A 17,377-nucleotide genomic window follows, 5' to 3' on the forward strand; every position below is an offset into this window, starting at 1 on the left:
GCTAAAGGCAGAAAATGGACAAAGCACAGAGCTTACCCAAATGTGAACACTCCAACATGTACTCATTCCCTGTATCACCTCCCAGCCCCTATGCAGGACCATTTAAAATAATTAAATTTTTTGTTAAAATGATTATCTGTTTAAATGTCATTTTTCAGTGATCTGTCCCATAACATTATCACGACCACCACAGTGCACTATAGTAAAAATCTGTGAGACTACACATGGAAGCCTATCCTGCCCACTGTTGTTACATCTGCTGGAGCATCCGTCACCATTAGCAAAAGATCCGTCACTGTGAATGAGCACTAAAGTCGGACAACACTCCCATGAGACAGACCAGTTCTGTGCGATATCATGGTCGCCTCCAAATTACCACCTAGAGCAGTGTTGGCTAACCTTGACACTCCAGCTGTTATGGAACTACATAACCCAGCATGCACTGCTACAGTTTTGCTATTAGGGCATGCTAAAACTGTGGCAGGGCATGCTGGGATATATAGTTCCACAACAGTTGGAATGTCAAGGTTAGCCAACACTGACCTACAGACACCCATTTCACAGATAGTGTGGTCCGGCAAAGGACGGATCAATCCGAATGCACAATTCGTGTGCTTAAGCCCGATTGGGCGCATGTGGATTATGCTGAAACCCACAAGGTCTGCATTGCCATTTGCCTCTGACTTACAATCAGCCCTTGAGTGCCAAGCCACCAGATATATTTAATTTGGACACTGTGCTGCCAATCTGAACTGATCACGTGATGCTTAGACCAAGAAAGCAGATCTACCCATGTATGAGCAGCTTTCGTTTTGAAATGATTACCCATTCTCAACTTTTCTATGCAAATTCATTATCAAAATGCATTATTAATTCATTAAGTCATAAGACATTCCTAATCAGATTTCTGAAGTTTTGTAATATTTGTTTGATCCCTAAGTAATTAAATATTTCCCTTTTGATTGCCCCTGCATAACTGTGCTATATTTTAGTCCCACGGAAACTGCAATTATGTTACTGAAGAAATTCCTCACTGTGAGCTTGATTCAGCAAGGAATGCAGTTGCGTATATGCATGCAATTGGTCTGTTCATTTGCAATGCGCATGCATTGCAGTGCACATGCGCGAACCAGACGCTGCGGTCAGAACTGAGTGATTGACAGGAAGTGTCGTTTGTGGGTGGTGATGGGGGGTGGGCGTGCGAACGCAGGCGTGCCAGTGCGTCTCAACGCCGTCGCATGGGCGTGCATAAATTATCCACTGCGATACCAGATGTCTCCTGAGTACTCATAGCGTGCGCACAAGTTAGCAATTTCTGAGTGAGGTCTGGGCTTCCTTAACTGTGCGTATGAGTCCGATGTTACTCGATGTTACCGATTAACCGATTTGCTATGTTCCCCAAGTATACGGATGTGAGTAAGGGGAAGTGGGCATCCTTCTGCCAGGCTGCGGACCAGGAAAGACTTAAAGATCTTAATATGTATAGTTTGGAGCAGAGAAGGGAAAGGGGGGACCTGATAGTAATGTTCAAATATATAAAGGGTTTTAACAAGGTAAAGGAAGGAGACATTCTTCAAAGAAAGAGAAGTATTAGAACAAGAGGACATGTTCTGAAACTGGAGGGTGGTGGGTTCAGGTGAAATGTGAGGAAAAATTACTTCACAGAAAGGGTAGTGGACAAGTGGAATAGCCTCCCATCAGGGGTGGTAGAGGCTAAGACAGTAGAGCAATTTAAACACGCATGGGATAGACATAAGGATATCCTTCAGAAGAAGTAAGGATCAATAAGGGTTGAGGTACCAATATGTTTAAAAATGGGGCAGACTAGATCGGCCAAGAGTTTCTTATCTGCCGTCAAATTCTGTTTCTATGTTTCTATAAATGCACAGATGTAAATAGCATCACTGATATTAGCAACTGCGGTGCGTGCGTATAAGCAGAATAGCGATCTTTGCTGAATCAGGCCCTGTGTAATAGATCAGGACTTAAACACATCTCCATTTGATCTGACTGTCAGTGTGACCTTCACAGTGATTGATACATATTTGTTTTAAGTTTATATTTATGATTAGGAATTATATTAATTTAATTTCTTGGAAATTTTCAGCATGTAGACAGCAGAATGTGTGCCTTAATTTGAAATAAATTTGGGGGAGGGGTGCCTAACCCTATCCTCCCCCCGGTGGTGCCTAACCCTAAGCCCCCCTCTCCGCAGCCTAACCCTAACCCTTCCCTGGGGCTGTCTAACTCTAATTTTCCCCTGGGGGTCCTTAAACCTAGCCCCCCTACCCTAGGCTAATGAGGCATACTTACCCTGGATCCTTTGTTCGGGATTCCAGCGGTTGGGATGCCCTTCAGGATAGCGGCATCGGCATTTTGCCGTGCTGCTGGATTCTGGAATCGGGAATTCGCTGGCCAGCATCCCGTCCGCCGGCATATTCACTATATCCCGTCAGATTCCCCTAGATATTCCTTCCTGTGCTTACCTGGACTGGGCCAGTATCAGATTATGCTAGATGCCCCTCTGCTGCGTGTTACCCTGTTATGATTGTGACCAGCCCAGTTTGGTATAGCCCACTCTCGTCACTGCTTATAATAATCAGGGGGGAATTTTAGGAGGGACACTGAGATATAAGGCCAATTGTTTATTTATACATCGCCACCAATTTATGCAGCGCTGTACAGAGAGTATATATCATTCATATCAGTCCCTGCCCCATAGGAACTTAGGGCCTGATTCAGACACGGACGCTATGCTGCGCTTGCTCGCACTGAGCGATTTTTCACAATCTGCGCATGCGTATGAGTCGCAATGCGTGTGCGCGAACCACTCATTGCGATGGGAAAGTGCTCGCCCATAGCGCGCAGTCGGGCCGCTCTTTTGAGTGACAGATAGTGCCGTTTGTGGGTGGTAACAGGGGAAGGTGCTTGAAAACGGGGGTGTGGATGTGCGAACGCAGGCGTGCCCCATCGTCAGAACGGCGTTAAATGGGGGTGCATAATTAGCAAAGTGGCGTCATTACACACGTGACTAGGTTGTATTTTAGCCAGAACTGCTCACAATGTTGTGGTGGGAAAAGGCTATCACAAGCACTGTGAGCAGCTACGATGGCTCTCGATGTTCCCGATTAATCCTACAACTGCCGGAGATGACGTGTGTTTAGAGTGGCAAAGGGGCATCTTTATACTGGTGCGAGCGCATAGTGCGGCTGCTCGCTATTACTTAGTGGGCGGCTTTACGCGACGCAGTGCGAGCACATGATTTAAATAGCCGGCCCCTTTTAGCCAGCGAGCAGATGCAAATAGCGTCCGGGTCTGAATCAGGCCCTTAGTCTACATATTCTATAATACACACAGACACGCATACACACACTGATATAAATATGGATATTGCAGCCAATACAAATAAAATTTCAGTATAATTTGCCTTTTAATTTAAAAAGACAAACTGTTTTTGCAAAATAGGTTAAAGGGATACTGGATTTAAGAAAAACACCTAGGGGTGAATTCCAGTGAAAGCTTGCCATGTTGACAGGCTGGTATGTTTGGCCAGACCGTGTAATCATTTCAAGGTCTCACAAGCAGTAGGGAGTACCAATATATGTTAGAAAGTCACTATTGCATTACTAAGCAATGACTTGCATATTTTTTTATAGGTGATTTATAATTTATATGAAAATGAAATGTTGCAGGGGCTTATGGGAAAGTAAATTACTGCAGAAAAGTAATTCAAAGGCAAGATGCAGTGATTCATGATTAAATGTTACATTTGTTTATATGCTGATGTAGTCTGGTTGTGTTTACCCCTCTTAAAAATAATAACAAGCAGGTAGGTAAAAAAAATTCAGACAGGAATTGCAATGTTATCATGTATTTATCAGGTAATCTAAAAATAGTTTTGCCATTTTTAAGAAAATCAGAGGTCCCCACAGAATTCTGTGTCCATTACAGTATCATTTAGCCAGAAACTCTGTTGCCATATATAGTCATAGAACTACTTTTTGACTTATGATATGCTTAACGTTTACCCTAGGGGGTACATAATCCCATTTACCAAACACATGAAAGGCTTTGTAATTTAATAATCTTCTGTGAGAAATATTTTTCTGATCAGTGAGATTTAAAGGAGCTGTCAGGAGGCCGAAAATTAGGTGAATAACCAATATTGGAAAAGATTGTGAGCAAGACAGTTAGGGCTCTTTTACAATATGTAGATGCAACCCAACAGCTGAAATATCTCAGTTGGCATGTTATTTATATGTCATGTCACATTTGTTGCTGTAAAGATGACATGTTTTATTTAAAGACTCCCATAAGGAGGCTGAATGATGTGTGTACTGAGGTAGGCTGTAGTTGTAATTACGCGGGTGCAAATGCTACAACTCTGAATCAATCCCAGTGTCTTTAAAAGCAGTGTAATGAAAATTATTAACAAAATACCTGACACATTTGTAAAGCACTTTCCCTTTTTCCATTTCCCTTCATAGCATAAATGTGAAATACTCGTAAACAGCTAAGCATCAGTACTTAGTTGTATGTTGCTTTAACAAGTTGGTGGGTGGAATTCAGGTAGCATTACTTAGAGATAACTTGACATCTACACCACATGGGTTGCTTACAAGTACGTCAAAATCCTTGTTCAGCATGTGTGTGTAGCTTGAGTTTGGTACGCAGGCTTATTTACAAACCACCAATAGTGAGGACCTATACTTTCTAGCAAGTGTGTATTTGGCCCTCTAACACTTTTCTTATCGTACTTCTAAATCTAGGCTCTTGGAACTGCCCCCCGGAAAACCAAACTGTCCCTAGCTTTGCAGGTTTATGGAGCCACCTCTGAATGTGAAAGGTGGAAAGTGTGAGAAAGTACAATTAAAAAGTCCAGCAACATCCCCACACTTTAATCCATTTCACAGTTTTTCTCCCAAAGTACTGCTTGGCCTACCATCATTTGTGTATTACATTAATATGTATGCAGATGTTTTGTTACATTACTGAAATGTAAAATGCATCCCAATAAAACTAGTATAGGTCAAGGCCTAATATCGATCAATTATTATTGCACATAGTAATATTACTATATAACTCTCCAAATATGTATTTTCCATTTGTTTATTATTCAAATATTCTCTTCACATTAAGCAAAATCTCATCTTTCTATCTGGGCACAAAAGTAGGGATACTTGTGTTCCTAATCTGTTCTGACTAGGGATGTGCAGGCTCAGATAGGTTCGAATCTTCCCGCCAAGTTCTGATTTTTCCTGCCAAAAATCGGGCCTCAGAAACAGCCAAAATGTCATCTTTCATGGACAAACATCATCATTCCTGGACAAAAGTCCATGAAAGATGATGTTTGTAAATGAAAGATGACGTTTTGTCTCTTTCTGAGACCCAATTTTTGGCGGGAAAAATGAGAACTTGGCGGGAAAATTCGAACCTATCCGAGCCTGCACATCCTTAGTTCTGACCCATCTGCTGAGCTCCTCCCATTAGATGGGACAGACTTCTTTTCTTGGCCCCTAGATCCACATGCTAAGAGTTGGTGCATTCATACAGAAGTAGGTGAACAGCACCACAAATTGATTTAACAGCGTTAAGTTTTTAACACACTGCATTTATAGTAACACTGGCAAGACAGTCTAACTAGTCTTTAATCCTGCCAATTAGAAATCTCATGACATAATTAATTTGAATATTCTCTTCAATCTGAGTCAGAATTTCTTCATTATAAACTTGCCAGGCCATGGGGCTAATGTTTAAATCTCTTTGTCATCACATAATCAATATCTTAATTTTTCCAGCATGTGTCAAACATGGCCAGCACTATCCAAACGGGGCAACATACCAAGACAATTGCAATCGATGGTAAGAACATTAAACATGGCTTTATATTATGTATAGTGTTTTTATCTTTTATTTTCTTCCCATCACCCAAAATATGGGTTCAGATCTCGTGTCCGATCTGATTCTAACATGTATATTAATTACTTTTTACTAAAGTGTCCACATACATCTATCCCCAAATCGTGCCAAATAGACTAATTTAGCGCCACAGTTATTGCGATTTAGCTGTGTCAAAAACACTAATCCTAAGTACTTAGTACACTATAAGTGACCTAAGATGCAACATTGAAGAAAAAGCAGCACAATGGTAGAAAAAGTACACAATCTATGGTAAAAAAGTGAAAGACAGGTTCTGTTACGAGTGACCCATGCCATGCATTGTTTTGCTTAATCTGCTACTTTACACCAATTCCTTTGCAACAAAAAACTAATCCTAAATACTTAGTACACTATGGGCCTGATTCAGAGATGGACGTTACTGCAGCTGTGGTTGCGACTCTTGGGCGTAATATGCAAATGTTAGTTTCAGTCTTCCCCTTGTGTACTTGTGAGCGCTGGACAGCGCAAGCCCTGAAACACCCACTTTCAATTCCCATGGAGGGTGAAACTCCGCCGGTGGTTTCCAAACACTACACCATTAACGCACCATCATGTTCACCAGCGACACTAGTACCAGCCTATGGCAGACATAGTAACTTCTTCTCAACTCTGTATAAATCTGACTGCAGCTCTGCGACTAAGAACGCAGCCAGTTTCTTAGACGGTATGTAGTCAGGAAGCCGGCGGTCGGCTTCCCGACAATGGAATCCCGGCATGGGACTAATGATAGGCGTCTAAATACTGACACCTATCATTATCCCCACGGCGAAATCCCGACTCCCGGCATACCGATCGTAGATAAGCCGGGCGTCAGGAGCGGATAGCCGCGGGGGGGGAGGGTTAGGTTTAGGGTCTCTCAGGGGGACTTAGAGTTAGGCACCCCCACGGGAGGGTTACGGTTAGGCACCCCCCGGGAGGGTTAGACGTAGGGTATGGGGAGGGGGGGTTAGGTTTAGGCACCCCTGGGGGAAGGTAAGGGTTAGACACTAGGGGGGAGGTTAGGGTTAGGCACCCCTAAGGGAGGGTTAGGGGAGGGAGAGGGTTAGGGATAGCCTACTTAACTCCCCTGTCGGGATCTTCATCTGCCGGCTGTCCGGTATAGGTATTTCATCCGCCGGGCTCACGACCGGCGGTAATACATACCGGTTCCTGCTTAGACATACCCGCAGCACTCCCATAACTCGCCCCTGAGACTGACTATTTATGTGCACACTACAGGCTACCTCCCAATCACCACCTAGGAATGCCCACGGTTTTGCCTTGCACTAAACTAATGCCAGCGATCACGTGCGAAACAACGCACTTGTACGTACACTCGGGCTAATGCATGAGCAAATTATTGCTCAACTCCTCCAACATCAGCATTGTGTCAGCTTTGCATCCACCTCTGAATCAGGCCCTATATGTGGACTAAGGGCCTGATTTAGAGATGGAAGCTAATACGATCGCAGTCTTGATTTTGCACCTAACGCAGCTGAGAAAATATGCTAATAGTTCCAAAGCTTACCCAAGCATAAGGACGCCCACTGCTGCCTTCTCATCTGCGTGTGACGTTGCTTACCTGCGTAAATATCAGTAACATCGACGCACATTGAGCAACCATTTTGCCCTTGCGGAAGGGCTTACCAGCCGCAAACACTGCGGCTCTTTTGACACTCAGAGAGCTCTCATGCTGTGTAGGAGATCACAATGGCTAATTTATGCACGCCCATGTAACAGGGTTTAAACTGTAAGACAAGCCTGCATTTTTCTGACCAACCCCCATTACCTCCCCCAAATGCTGACTACCTGGCACTCACTTGGCGAATGGGTCCTCTGTGCATGCAAAATCTCAAAATAGTCGTAGCGCGTGCTCAGTATGGCTTGTATGCATGCGCAATGGCAAACAATCGCTCGACCTGTGTAAAAATTGCCATTGCGTCTATCTCTGGATCAGGCCCTAAGATGTAACATTGAGGAAAAGTAGCAAAAGTGAGAAAAAGTGCACAGCACAGGAATCGTGCCAGGAGTTTCGCGTCATGTGACGCATAAATTATAGGATCATTAGATATGCAAATGACTGTAGACTTGTAGTATCAGTTGTAAATTAATATGGGCAAGTAAGCATGCTTAGACGTAAGAGAAGAATATTGCTTTTGTTGCATATACATATTTAGTGACACTGGGTCTGATGCTGTGTTGATTTCAGTCGCATACAGCCAATGCGTCAGAGTCCCCCTGAGCATGTGGCACGATGGTCTTGCGACTTCACTCGTATTATTGGTTAGGTTAGCATTAGCTGCTTAATAAATATGACACTGTAATACTGTAATATGTGGCTGTGTTATTAGTAAGACATGCCTTACAGCTTACCTATGTTCTCACTGCTTTTTTTTCCATTTGCCACTATTCTTGCAGTTTTGTGTAAATTTTAACATTTTCAAGGGAATCTTCTCAAGGTATGGTCTCATGTACTGTCATCTGTGAGCCCGTGAGCCACACTGCCCATTGCTAGTCATTGTAATGCTGTGAATAAGTGGAATCCTTAGTATGGATTTAAAGATGAGGTTCCCAGTATGTTTCCTTTGCTAAACTTAGACTTCTGTTTGAAGCCTTAAAAGGAAGTTAAAGTCTTGAAACACATAGCAACGAACAACTTATAATCCTGGAGTTTGTCTGCTGCATAACCAACTGTCTACATGCAAACTCAGCTTGCTGTGTGCGCCTACATCACACACATTAACACACACCCCAACGCATTGAACATCAATCACTTATATACAGTAGTTATGTGTATGCATACTAAACACAGAGACAATTCACATTCTGCACTAGAATCCATGCTATGCTGTGCACTGTTTACATATACAGTATGGCCCACTGTAAGATACAGTATAATATTCATATAGTTTATGTTTACAATACATACACTTTGAAGTATGTTACCTGTATTGTACCCAACATTCCATGCATGACATACTGCTATTTCAGACTATGTCAAGCAGTGTATCTGTCCTTTTCTTATAAAATGGCATTTTGCCTCTCCCTTCAGCAAACAGTCACAAAAGGTTTACAGACAAACTTACCTGAATCACTCCAGGCAGGGCCAGATTAACAATGGGGCGGATGGAGCTACAGCTCCAGGCCTCCACATAAAAATAGGCCCATCAACATGACAGAATGGTTACCAGCTGCCTAACTGGCCATAAATTTTAAGTATTTAAATAGTTTTTTTAGTCCCCCGTCCTCCGCCCCCCCCCCCCCCCCAAAAAAAAAACATTTTGCAATCTTTCTATTTCTATGTAGTTACATTGTAGACATTGTGGCTATAGTTTAGGGGGTGTATACACCAAGGAGACTGACCACACCCACACAGCACTGATAACAGCTCTTCCCCTTCTCAGCATAGGCCCTTGATAATTTTCAGCTCCAGGCCCATGTGGGCCTTAATCCGGCCCTGACTCCAGGGACAACTTTCCTGTTGATGTCACCCCACCCTGTTTTCAACCTTCTTACAGTTACCATGTAGTAGCAGAGTTCAATTAAAAACTACACTAAGATTGCCACAATTTAATAAATAAATAAAAAAATCCACCCCTTTAAAAGTGATCCAAGCACCAGAGCCCATAGCCTGGGTTGGTGAGAAAATTGCAGGGGGACAACATCATTGGCTCCCCACAAATGTTCTAAGCAGCATCAGGCTATGACAGGCTGGCCTGGATCACACTATAACAGGAAAACCTGCTGCATAGAGTCTCCCTGCTGAATTACCTAGGGTTTGCTACCAGGAAAAAAGCAAGCCTAGTACTGAAAGAACTGGGATTCTTCTCAACAAAAATGCTGCTTTCTAATATAACTATTTATTACCCAATAATCTATTGGGCATAGGTGTTGGGATTAGCTTCAGTGATTTTAGCCGGGCAAAATGAGTTAGGTGTCACTGCTCAGGGCGCAAGGCTGCCCACAATTTACCCCATGCCCATGATGAGCAGGAGGGAGCATGTGAGGGACAAAAATGGTGGGCAGGATGGGTCATGTGAGGGTAAAGTTGGTAGACAGGAGGGGACATATGTAGGACAAGCTGGCGCATAGAATAGGGCATGTTATGGAGAATCTGGTGGGCAGGAAGAAGCATATTAGGGAGAAGTTGGTGGGCAGGAAGAAATATGTGAGTGTGAAGCTGGTAGGAAGCAGTGTGCCTTTGAGGGAGAAGCTGGCGGGTTGGAGTGAGAATGTGAGGGAGAAGATGGTGGGTAGGAGAGGCATGTTAGGAAGAAGTTGGCTAAGTAGGAGGAGGCATGTGAGGATGAGAAGCTGGTGGGCAGAATGCAACATGTGAGGGAGAAGCTGGTGGGCAGGAGTGGGGCATGTTAAGAAGAAGCTGGTGGACAAGAGCCAGCATGGGATAGAGAGGCTGATGGGCAGGAGGGGGCATTTAAGGAAAAATCTAGGGTCGGGAGAGGGTGTGCGTGAGAGAGAACCTGGTAGGCAGGGGCCAGCATGCAATAAAGAAGCTGATGTGCTAGAGGCGGCATGTGAGGGAGCAACTGGTGATCAAGAGTAGGGATGTGATACAGAAGCTGGTGGGTAAAAGGGGGCATGTGTCAGATAAGCTGGCAGAGAGGAGGGGTATCATTTTTCAATTTGAAGAATCATTGTACCAGTATTGAGTTCCAAAAAGAATGAAACTAGTGCACCTATCCCTAAGGCATCTTACTTTTTTCTTTTCTCTAAATGTGGCAGGAGGGGAATGTAAGGGAGGATTTAGTTGACAGGAATGAGACATGTGAGGGAGAGAAGCTGGTAGGCAGGAGGGTGCATGTGGGGGAGAAACTTTTGGACAGGAGGGGGCATGTGAGGTAGAGAAGGTGGTGGGCAGGATGGGTCATATTAGAATAGAAGTTGATGGCCAGGATGGGCATGTGAGGGAGATTTTGGTTGTCAGGGGTGCGTCATGATAGGGAGAAGCTGGTGAGAAGAAGGGGGGCATGTGAGCTACAATAGCAAGACTAGGCATGTAATAGAGATGCTGTTGAGGCATGTGAAACAGAAGCTGGTGGGCAAGAGGGAGCATGTGAGAGAGAAGTTGCTGGGCAGGAAAGGGCATGTGAAAAAGAAACAGGTCCGCAAGAAACGACAGCTGGTGAAGATTTCCCCCACATGCCCCCTCTGTCAACTATACTATGTCTCTCATGCACCTTGACCTCTTGCGTTTGCCTGATATGCCAATAGTTCAATGGATTTCTGTAGAGGAATATATTGCTATAGTGTTGTAATGTTATGTGTTACTATAGTGTAGAAAAGGTACAGTATGTAGTGGTGTAGTGTAGTCACCAACGTAACTACATGTGCCAACATTCACCCCCAAACGTGTCATCTCTCCCCCAGGGCACTAAAATGTCTACTTATTGGTCTGCTTTCAGGGGATCCACATTTTTTTACGGACCCAATTCACCTACGGAAAAAGGGGGCATATATTATTACAGGGGGACTCTGCACTGTGGGTTTTCCTGCTATAGTGTGACTAGCCCAGCCTACCATGAGTTGCGGCTATTGCTGGGGATCCCCAAGCTGTTAGTCTCCATGCAATTATGGCAACCAGCCTAGGCTATGACCACTGTTGCGTGGATTACATCTTTAGATACTTATGTGAAGCTTTTTTTTTATACACTAAAAATAATCCTCATCATCATTAGTCTAGTTGGAATATGTCACATTTCATACTACACTTTGGGGCATATTAATTACTAGGAATTGGTCCTGATAAGAAATTATAATTATCAAAGCAATAATAAATAAAGGATAGGTTGAATTTAACATTATTTACTTGCAGGGTCAGTGACTCTGATAGGAGTCTGTCCCTGCGATGTGAGAGACCCAAAGTGATTGCTATTGCTATCACTTCCGGGTTCAGATGCCTCTCCTGGAATATATAGTGTAGTGTAGCCGGTATGCTGTCTAGGTAAAGCTTCTCAATGCCTTGCATCCAGGAGCTTGATAAATTTGATCATTTAGCAGCCCCCATAGAAATCGATATCTGTTGAGGTCCTCCATACATACATCTGGACGATGCTCAATATTTGCAAGAACCCCCCCCCCCCCCCAAGTGATTGTCCTTTATCCTTTAACCAGTACAACCTATACTCATGTGTACATACGTTTTCCCCTGGCTCTAATGCTTATGTGTCGTAGAACAGAATGGATCCAAGCCCAAATATATAAATTGTAAACATTTGGACACATCTACTCTCTCAGTCTTGTTACACTCACCATGTTATAAGGCCATAAATATAAGAAACTGGTAAATCAATGACTGAATTCACTATATTTAACACCATACTGCATCTACTTTAATCTGTTTAGACATAGCTGCACATTTTCCTGAGTAGGACAAGTAACATTTAATGGTTTAATAGTACTGCTATACAATCTATTCATAATTTCCTCTTTGAAAACTGTAGAAGAAAATAAACATATTTAAAAGATCATCTTCCTATCTTTTCAATTATATTTCCTAGTTTATCAGTTAATATCCTATCCTAATATTAGTCTTGGGTTTTATTACAGAATAGAAAATCACCAACTGAAAGTTTACTGTACATTAATTCTACAGATTCACTGCTCCATAACTCAATTAACCCCTATCTCTCCCCAGCACATGTACCACTGAAGGTAACTGGCATTGTGAGCAGAATTCATGTCTCATTAACCCACGAATCATTGACGCTGTGAACCGAGGCTCATACGGGTAAGATAAATAAAACCTTCCAGTCATGCATCTTTCCTTCTTGCATACATACATGCACTTGCTAAGTAGAATCCTATGACATCAGGAAGATGTATAAATAGTGTATTGAAAGTGTATTCTTCCAATTGATTGCAGACTTTTTGGTTCCTTTTGTTATAGCTGGACAGCTGGTAATTATAGCCGCCTTTGGGGTATGACACTGGACGAGGGAATCCAGCATCGATTGGGCACCATAAAACCTTCCTTTTCGGTCATGAACATGAATGAGTTGCATGTGAGTACACTCTGGAATGGCAGGAGAGAGAGGGAAATGAAAGTGGAGACCCAATGAGAGGAACAATTAGTTAAAAATAAAAAGACAGACATAAAAACAATGAAGCACGGTAGGCAATTATGAAGAAGGTGGAATTAGAGGGTACCACTTGGTATTGGTGTAGAGAGCTGGCTTAGAGGTAGAAGAGATGAAGCAGTGCATCTCTTGTTTTTGCGTATTTGGAAGATGGACTCATATGGGGCTAGTGGAAAGTACAAAAGAAAGAGAAATATAAATATAATAAAGCCGACATTTGAGACTACAAAATGATATTTCATAGATCTTTATAAAATGAAGCCATGGGTAAAGTAATAAGTGTAAGAAAACAGGTACATTCTAGGAAGCATGAGTGGAATGTGTTGCTCACATGTCGCCAAGGCTAATAACATGTTAACATGCTACTGGAATGCACAGATTCTCCCTTCTCCAGTCACAGCTCCTTCCTGAGTTTGGGGTCAGTGTGTGATTTTTGGCAGACCCCAAGAGGAAAGTACAATACAAGTGTGATTAAACCAGCTTTTTCAAGCAACTTCCACTCAGGAAGTCCGGAGCCTATAGCACTCAAATGGGTGGTAATGAAAAAAAAAACATTGCTGGCTACTGTTGAGTGAACACCCTTCTTTTGCCATCCTGTCTGAGGAGGAAAAAAAGGGGGAGATTCTGCCCAGGGACAAGAGACTGGAACATTCCTTCAGTTGGGACAAGTGAGGTCATGCAAGACCCATAGGATTAGACCCAATAACTCCATAAACAGTCCGTCTATTTAGGAATTCCCTGTTTGTATCCCAACATATCCGTCAGTGTTAAATACTTGAGATTTTATTGAAGACAAGAGCAAATCTATTTCTGTTTGTGATGTTTTGCAATGTGAAGTTTCAAAGACATTTCCATTTACAAACAGCATTTTATAATGTGTCTTTTTGTTCAGTTGTACCTGCTTTTGCACATGATATACAATTATGTGACACCCCAAAGACTATTTAAATTGTCCTTCTACTCATATTATCATTGCTATTCATTTGTGGCCCTTACAATAAATGTGTGTGATGCTCAAATAGTCTCAAACATTATGCTAATACTGTAGTATCAGCATTTGCCAAACGGATCTGAATATAAATGTTGCAGACAGAGAAACACATTTATCACGACTTGCAGCAAAACCAAAAAAAAAAACACTGAATATTTCTATAGGCCCTTCTTTCCTAATTCATGACCTTATGTTATGTAATGTGGGTCACATCTGTTAAACCCTAAAGTTTTTCTTAATCATAACAATTGTAATAAAGAAAATTTCTATAAAAAAGATACTGAAGACCCACCCTCCATTTAAAAAGGGTCCTTACATTGTGTCACACGCTTGGCCCTTTCCCTATTCATAAAACACCAGTGAATCCACCCCAAACACATACATGAGTCAAAGGTGAGAAAAAGGTTTTCAGCAACAGTTAGTACCCAGAAAGTGTCCTGAGGAAAAGTACAAGGCCAGGATAAACTTGTGGCAAACAGATAATAGGATTAGTGCAGGGGCAAAATGCCAGATCCTTAAGTAACAGCAGTACTATATCTATGGGTCAGAGCATCCCTGGCAAAGTGAAGGACTTTAACTAAAACTCTGACCCAAAGGCAAGGCTGAGGTAATTTGCAAGAGTCTTCCTCTATGTCAGGGTGGTCGTGGCGAGTTGAGCAGCGCCATCTTCCCCCTCAACTGGTGCCCCTGGTGAGTGCCATTCTGGCCAACTGGTAGTTACGGTCCTAAGTGACAGTGCAATTTGCATGACTGCCTATTGCCTGTCCATTGTAAGTGCTCCCCATATGGCAGAAAACGCTGTAGTGGACATGTCTGAAAATCACTCACAGCTGCCAAACACAGTAAGTGATAGATACCACTGTAGTTGCCCGGCTTTTCACAAATGCCAAAGTAGTTTTCATCTGTCTTTTCATAGTGTACAGTACTAACTCCTGGCCTCTTTCCTGTACAGGTGAACATGAACAATGATGTACTTCCTTCCTACTTTAACGCTGCAGACAAGTGGCCAGGAATGCTCCTAGAGCCACTTGATCAAGGCAACTGTGCTGGTTCCTGGGCTTTCTCCACAGCAGGTAAGCAAATCGACCAGATCACAACACAGGCAATTACATTTTCTTTACACCTGGTTATAATAATTGCTTATTCTGACGTTTCCTAATTAATAAAAATGAAAAACTTATTTTATCCTGTGAAGTGCTACTGGAGATATGGAAATGATCAATTTATAGTTGGCAATGTAGTATTAGATATAATTGCTTCAGTGATTTCGTGGGTTTTCATAGCTGTGTGCGTTCACATGAGACGTAGTCTGATTTTGGGGTTCTCACCACATTTTAATTGTCTTTATACAGTATTTAGGCTGCCTTGTTCTGATTGGTTCTTTTTGCTTTTCTTGTTATGTGATGCTGGTTTCAATTTAATAAATTATTTAGTTGTGACAATTATATTTTTTTCAAACACCACTATAAAAGTAATTGAGATGGATCATTATTTTCACCTGCCTTTTATTTTCCACTCTTGGGAGTACATCATGCTATTACAGACAAAGGTTATTTGATATTAATTAGTCTCGATGGGTGAAACTGCTATTTTTAGAGCATGATCAGAGTGTGATTCTGGAGTCTTATTTTTGTTTTAAAAAGATCAGATGTAAGTGAGAAATTTGCTATATTAGACTACAATGCAAGGTCATGAGGTAGTACAGCAACTAATCAGAACTACTGTAAACGGGGCCAAAGCACTAGCATCAGTGTCACTTATTGGCCTATTGCCAGTATAGCGACCAAGATAACATGTGCAGATACCAAACATGCTTCCTCTCTACTTCCTGTTAAGATGTCTATACCCAAGCTACTCTACAGGTTTATTAAGTAATGAATAATCTTATATACTGTATATAATTTGCTTAGTCCCCTTGACCGGTACACTCTGTGAATTTGAATATCTCAAAGACTTATTAAGATATTAATGTGATTCTTTGGCGATGGATTTCAATCAGCAATAAATTACAGAGTTTGGAATAAAACTGTATAAAAGTTGATGAAAAATTAAAATCGACAAAAACCATAATAAATGCTTTGGTATACTGTAGCTAACCTAAAAATTACCAGAACACAGAGCCGGCACAGTGACCCAGGGGAAGTGGGATAGGTGGTGTTCTCACGCACTACTGGTGGTCTCTACTCTCACATGGACCCAACGCCATAGTCATGTGCGGACACTGTTTACGTTCTGCCCAGTTTGGCTCCTGATTGCCCGCCTGGCTGTGTGACGTAGCTATTACATAATAAGGGAGGGCACACGGGCGGCACAACACGTGAGGCTGCTGCAGTAGGGGGCACTCGTCCCTCACCTACTTTCTCCAACACGTCGATTCCAGACTTGCAACTCCCAGTCAATCAGCACTGGTTTTGCACCTCTAAAGCAACGCCTCTTTTCACTGCTTTCAACGAGAGCTGCCGGCAGCCGCTGATTGGCGGGAGGCTGAGAGACAGTAAGGCGGAGTAACAGTACATTATCATTTGCATCTATAGGGGCTCAGCTTGCAATACCCATTTTGCTTCAGAGTCCATGGCCAAATATATCAACTCGTCGATTCCAGGCTTGCAATTCCCAGCCACTCAGTGCCGGTTTTGCGCCTTGAAAGCAACGCCTCTTTTCTCTGCTTTCCATGAGAGCTGCCGGCAGCTGCTGAATGGCGGGAGGCTGGGAGACGGTGAGGCGGAGTAATAGTGCATTATCATTTGCATCTATAGGGGCTCAGCTTGCAATATCCCCTGGAAATGGTCCATTTTGCTTCAGAATCCATAGACAAATATATCATCTCACTTACAAATTGGCAAAAAGTTACTATAAAAAAAATCCATAAAAGGGCGTGGCTTAGCTGCTTATGTTTCACACACATCTTTTATTACCCGATTCCGTCATATTAACATATGATCTAGTTATTATCTAGCTAAATATTTTCCGTACGTATGTTCTGGGTTCAAATTGCTGAAATGTTCGCCATGGGCATACTAGTACTAGAATAAAAGGCAGTGATGCCATAAAATGTAGTGTGAGATAAATAATATGCTATTAAACATGCTCATATTATGAGTCATTTGTTTCTTTTCCCAGCGGTTGCCTCGGACAGACTCTCCATTCAGTCTATGGGTCACATGACTCCTGCTCTGTCCCCACAGAATCTACTGTCATGTGACACCAAAAACCAGCATGGATGCAGAGGGGGGCGTGTAGATGGAGCATGGTGGTATCTAAGAAGAAGAGGGTATGTAAACCACATAATTCTCAGTCTCTGTATTTGCAGTGGTGCATGCTTAACAAGTTTTCAGAATAGAAGACAGAGCAAGTGTTGGTTGGTGTTGGT

At 42.5% G+C, this 17,377-nt stretch overlaps 1 protein-coding gene across 1 annotated transcript in view; it reads left to right on the forward strand.

Moving 5' to 3' along the window:
* TINAGL1 (tubulointerstitial nephritis antigen like 1) overlaps positions 1-17,377 on the forward strand; it is a 53,108-nt gene that overhangs the window by 13,395 nt on the left and 22,336 nt on the right. The window contains exons 3-7 of the mRNA XM_088462150.1: positions 5,799-5,862; positions 12,575-12,667; positions 12,827-12,941; positions 14,960-15,080; positions 17,128-17,278. Of these exons, the coding sequence (XP_088318276.1) occupies positions 5,799-5,862; positions 12,575-12,667; positions 12,827-12,941; positions 14,960-15,080; positions 17,128-17,278 (544 nt within the window). The remainder of the gene's footprint in view (positions 1-5,798; positions 5,863-12,574; positions 12,668-12,826; positions 12,942-14,959; positions 15,081-17,127; positions 17,279-17,377) is intronic.

The sequence above is a fragment of the Taudactylus pleione genome, unplaced genomic scaffold (genome assembly GCF_031769625.1).
Source record: "Taudactylus pleione unplaced genomic scaffold, aTauple2 ptg001153l, whole genome shotgun sequence".
Classification (NCBI taxonomy): domain Eukaryota; kingdom Metazoa; phylum Chordata; class Amphibia; order Anura; family Myobatrachidae; genus Taudactylus; species Taudactylus pleione.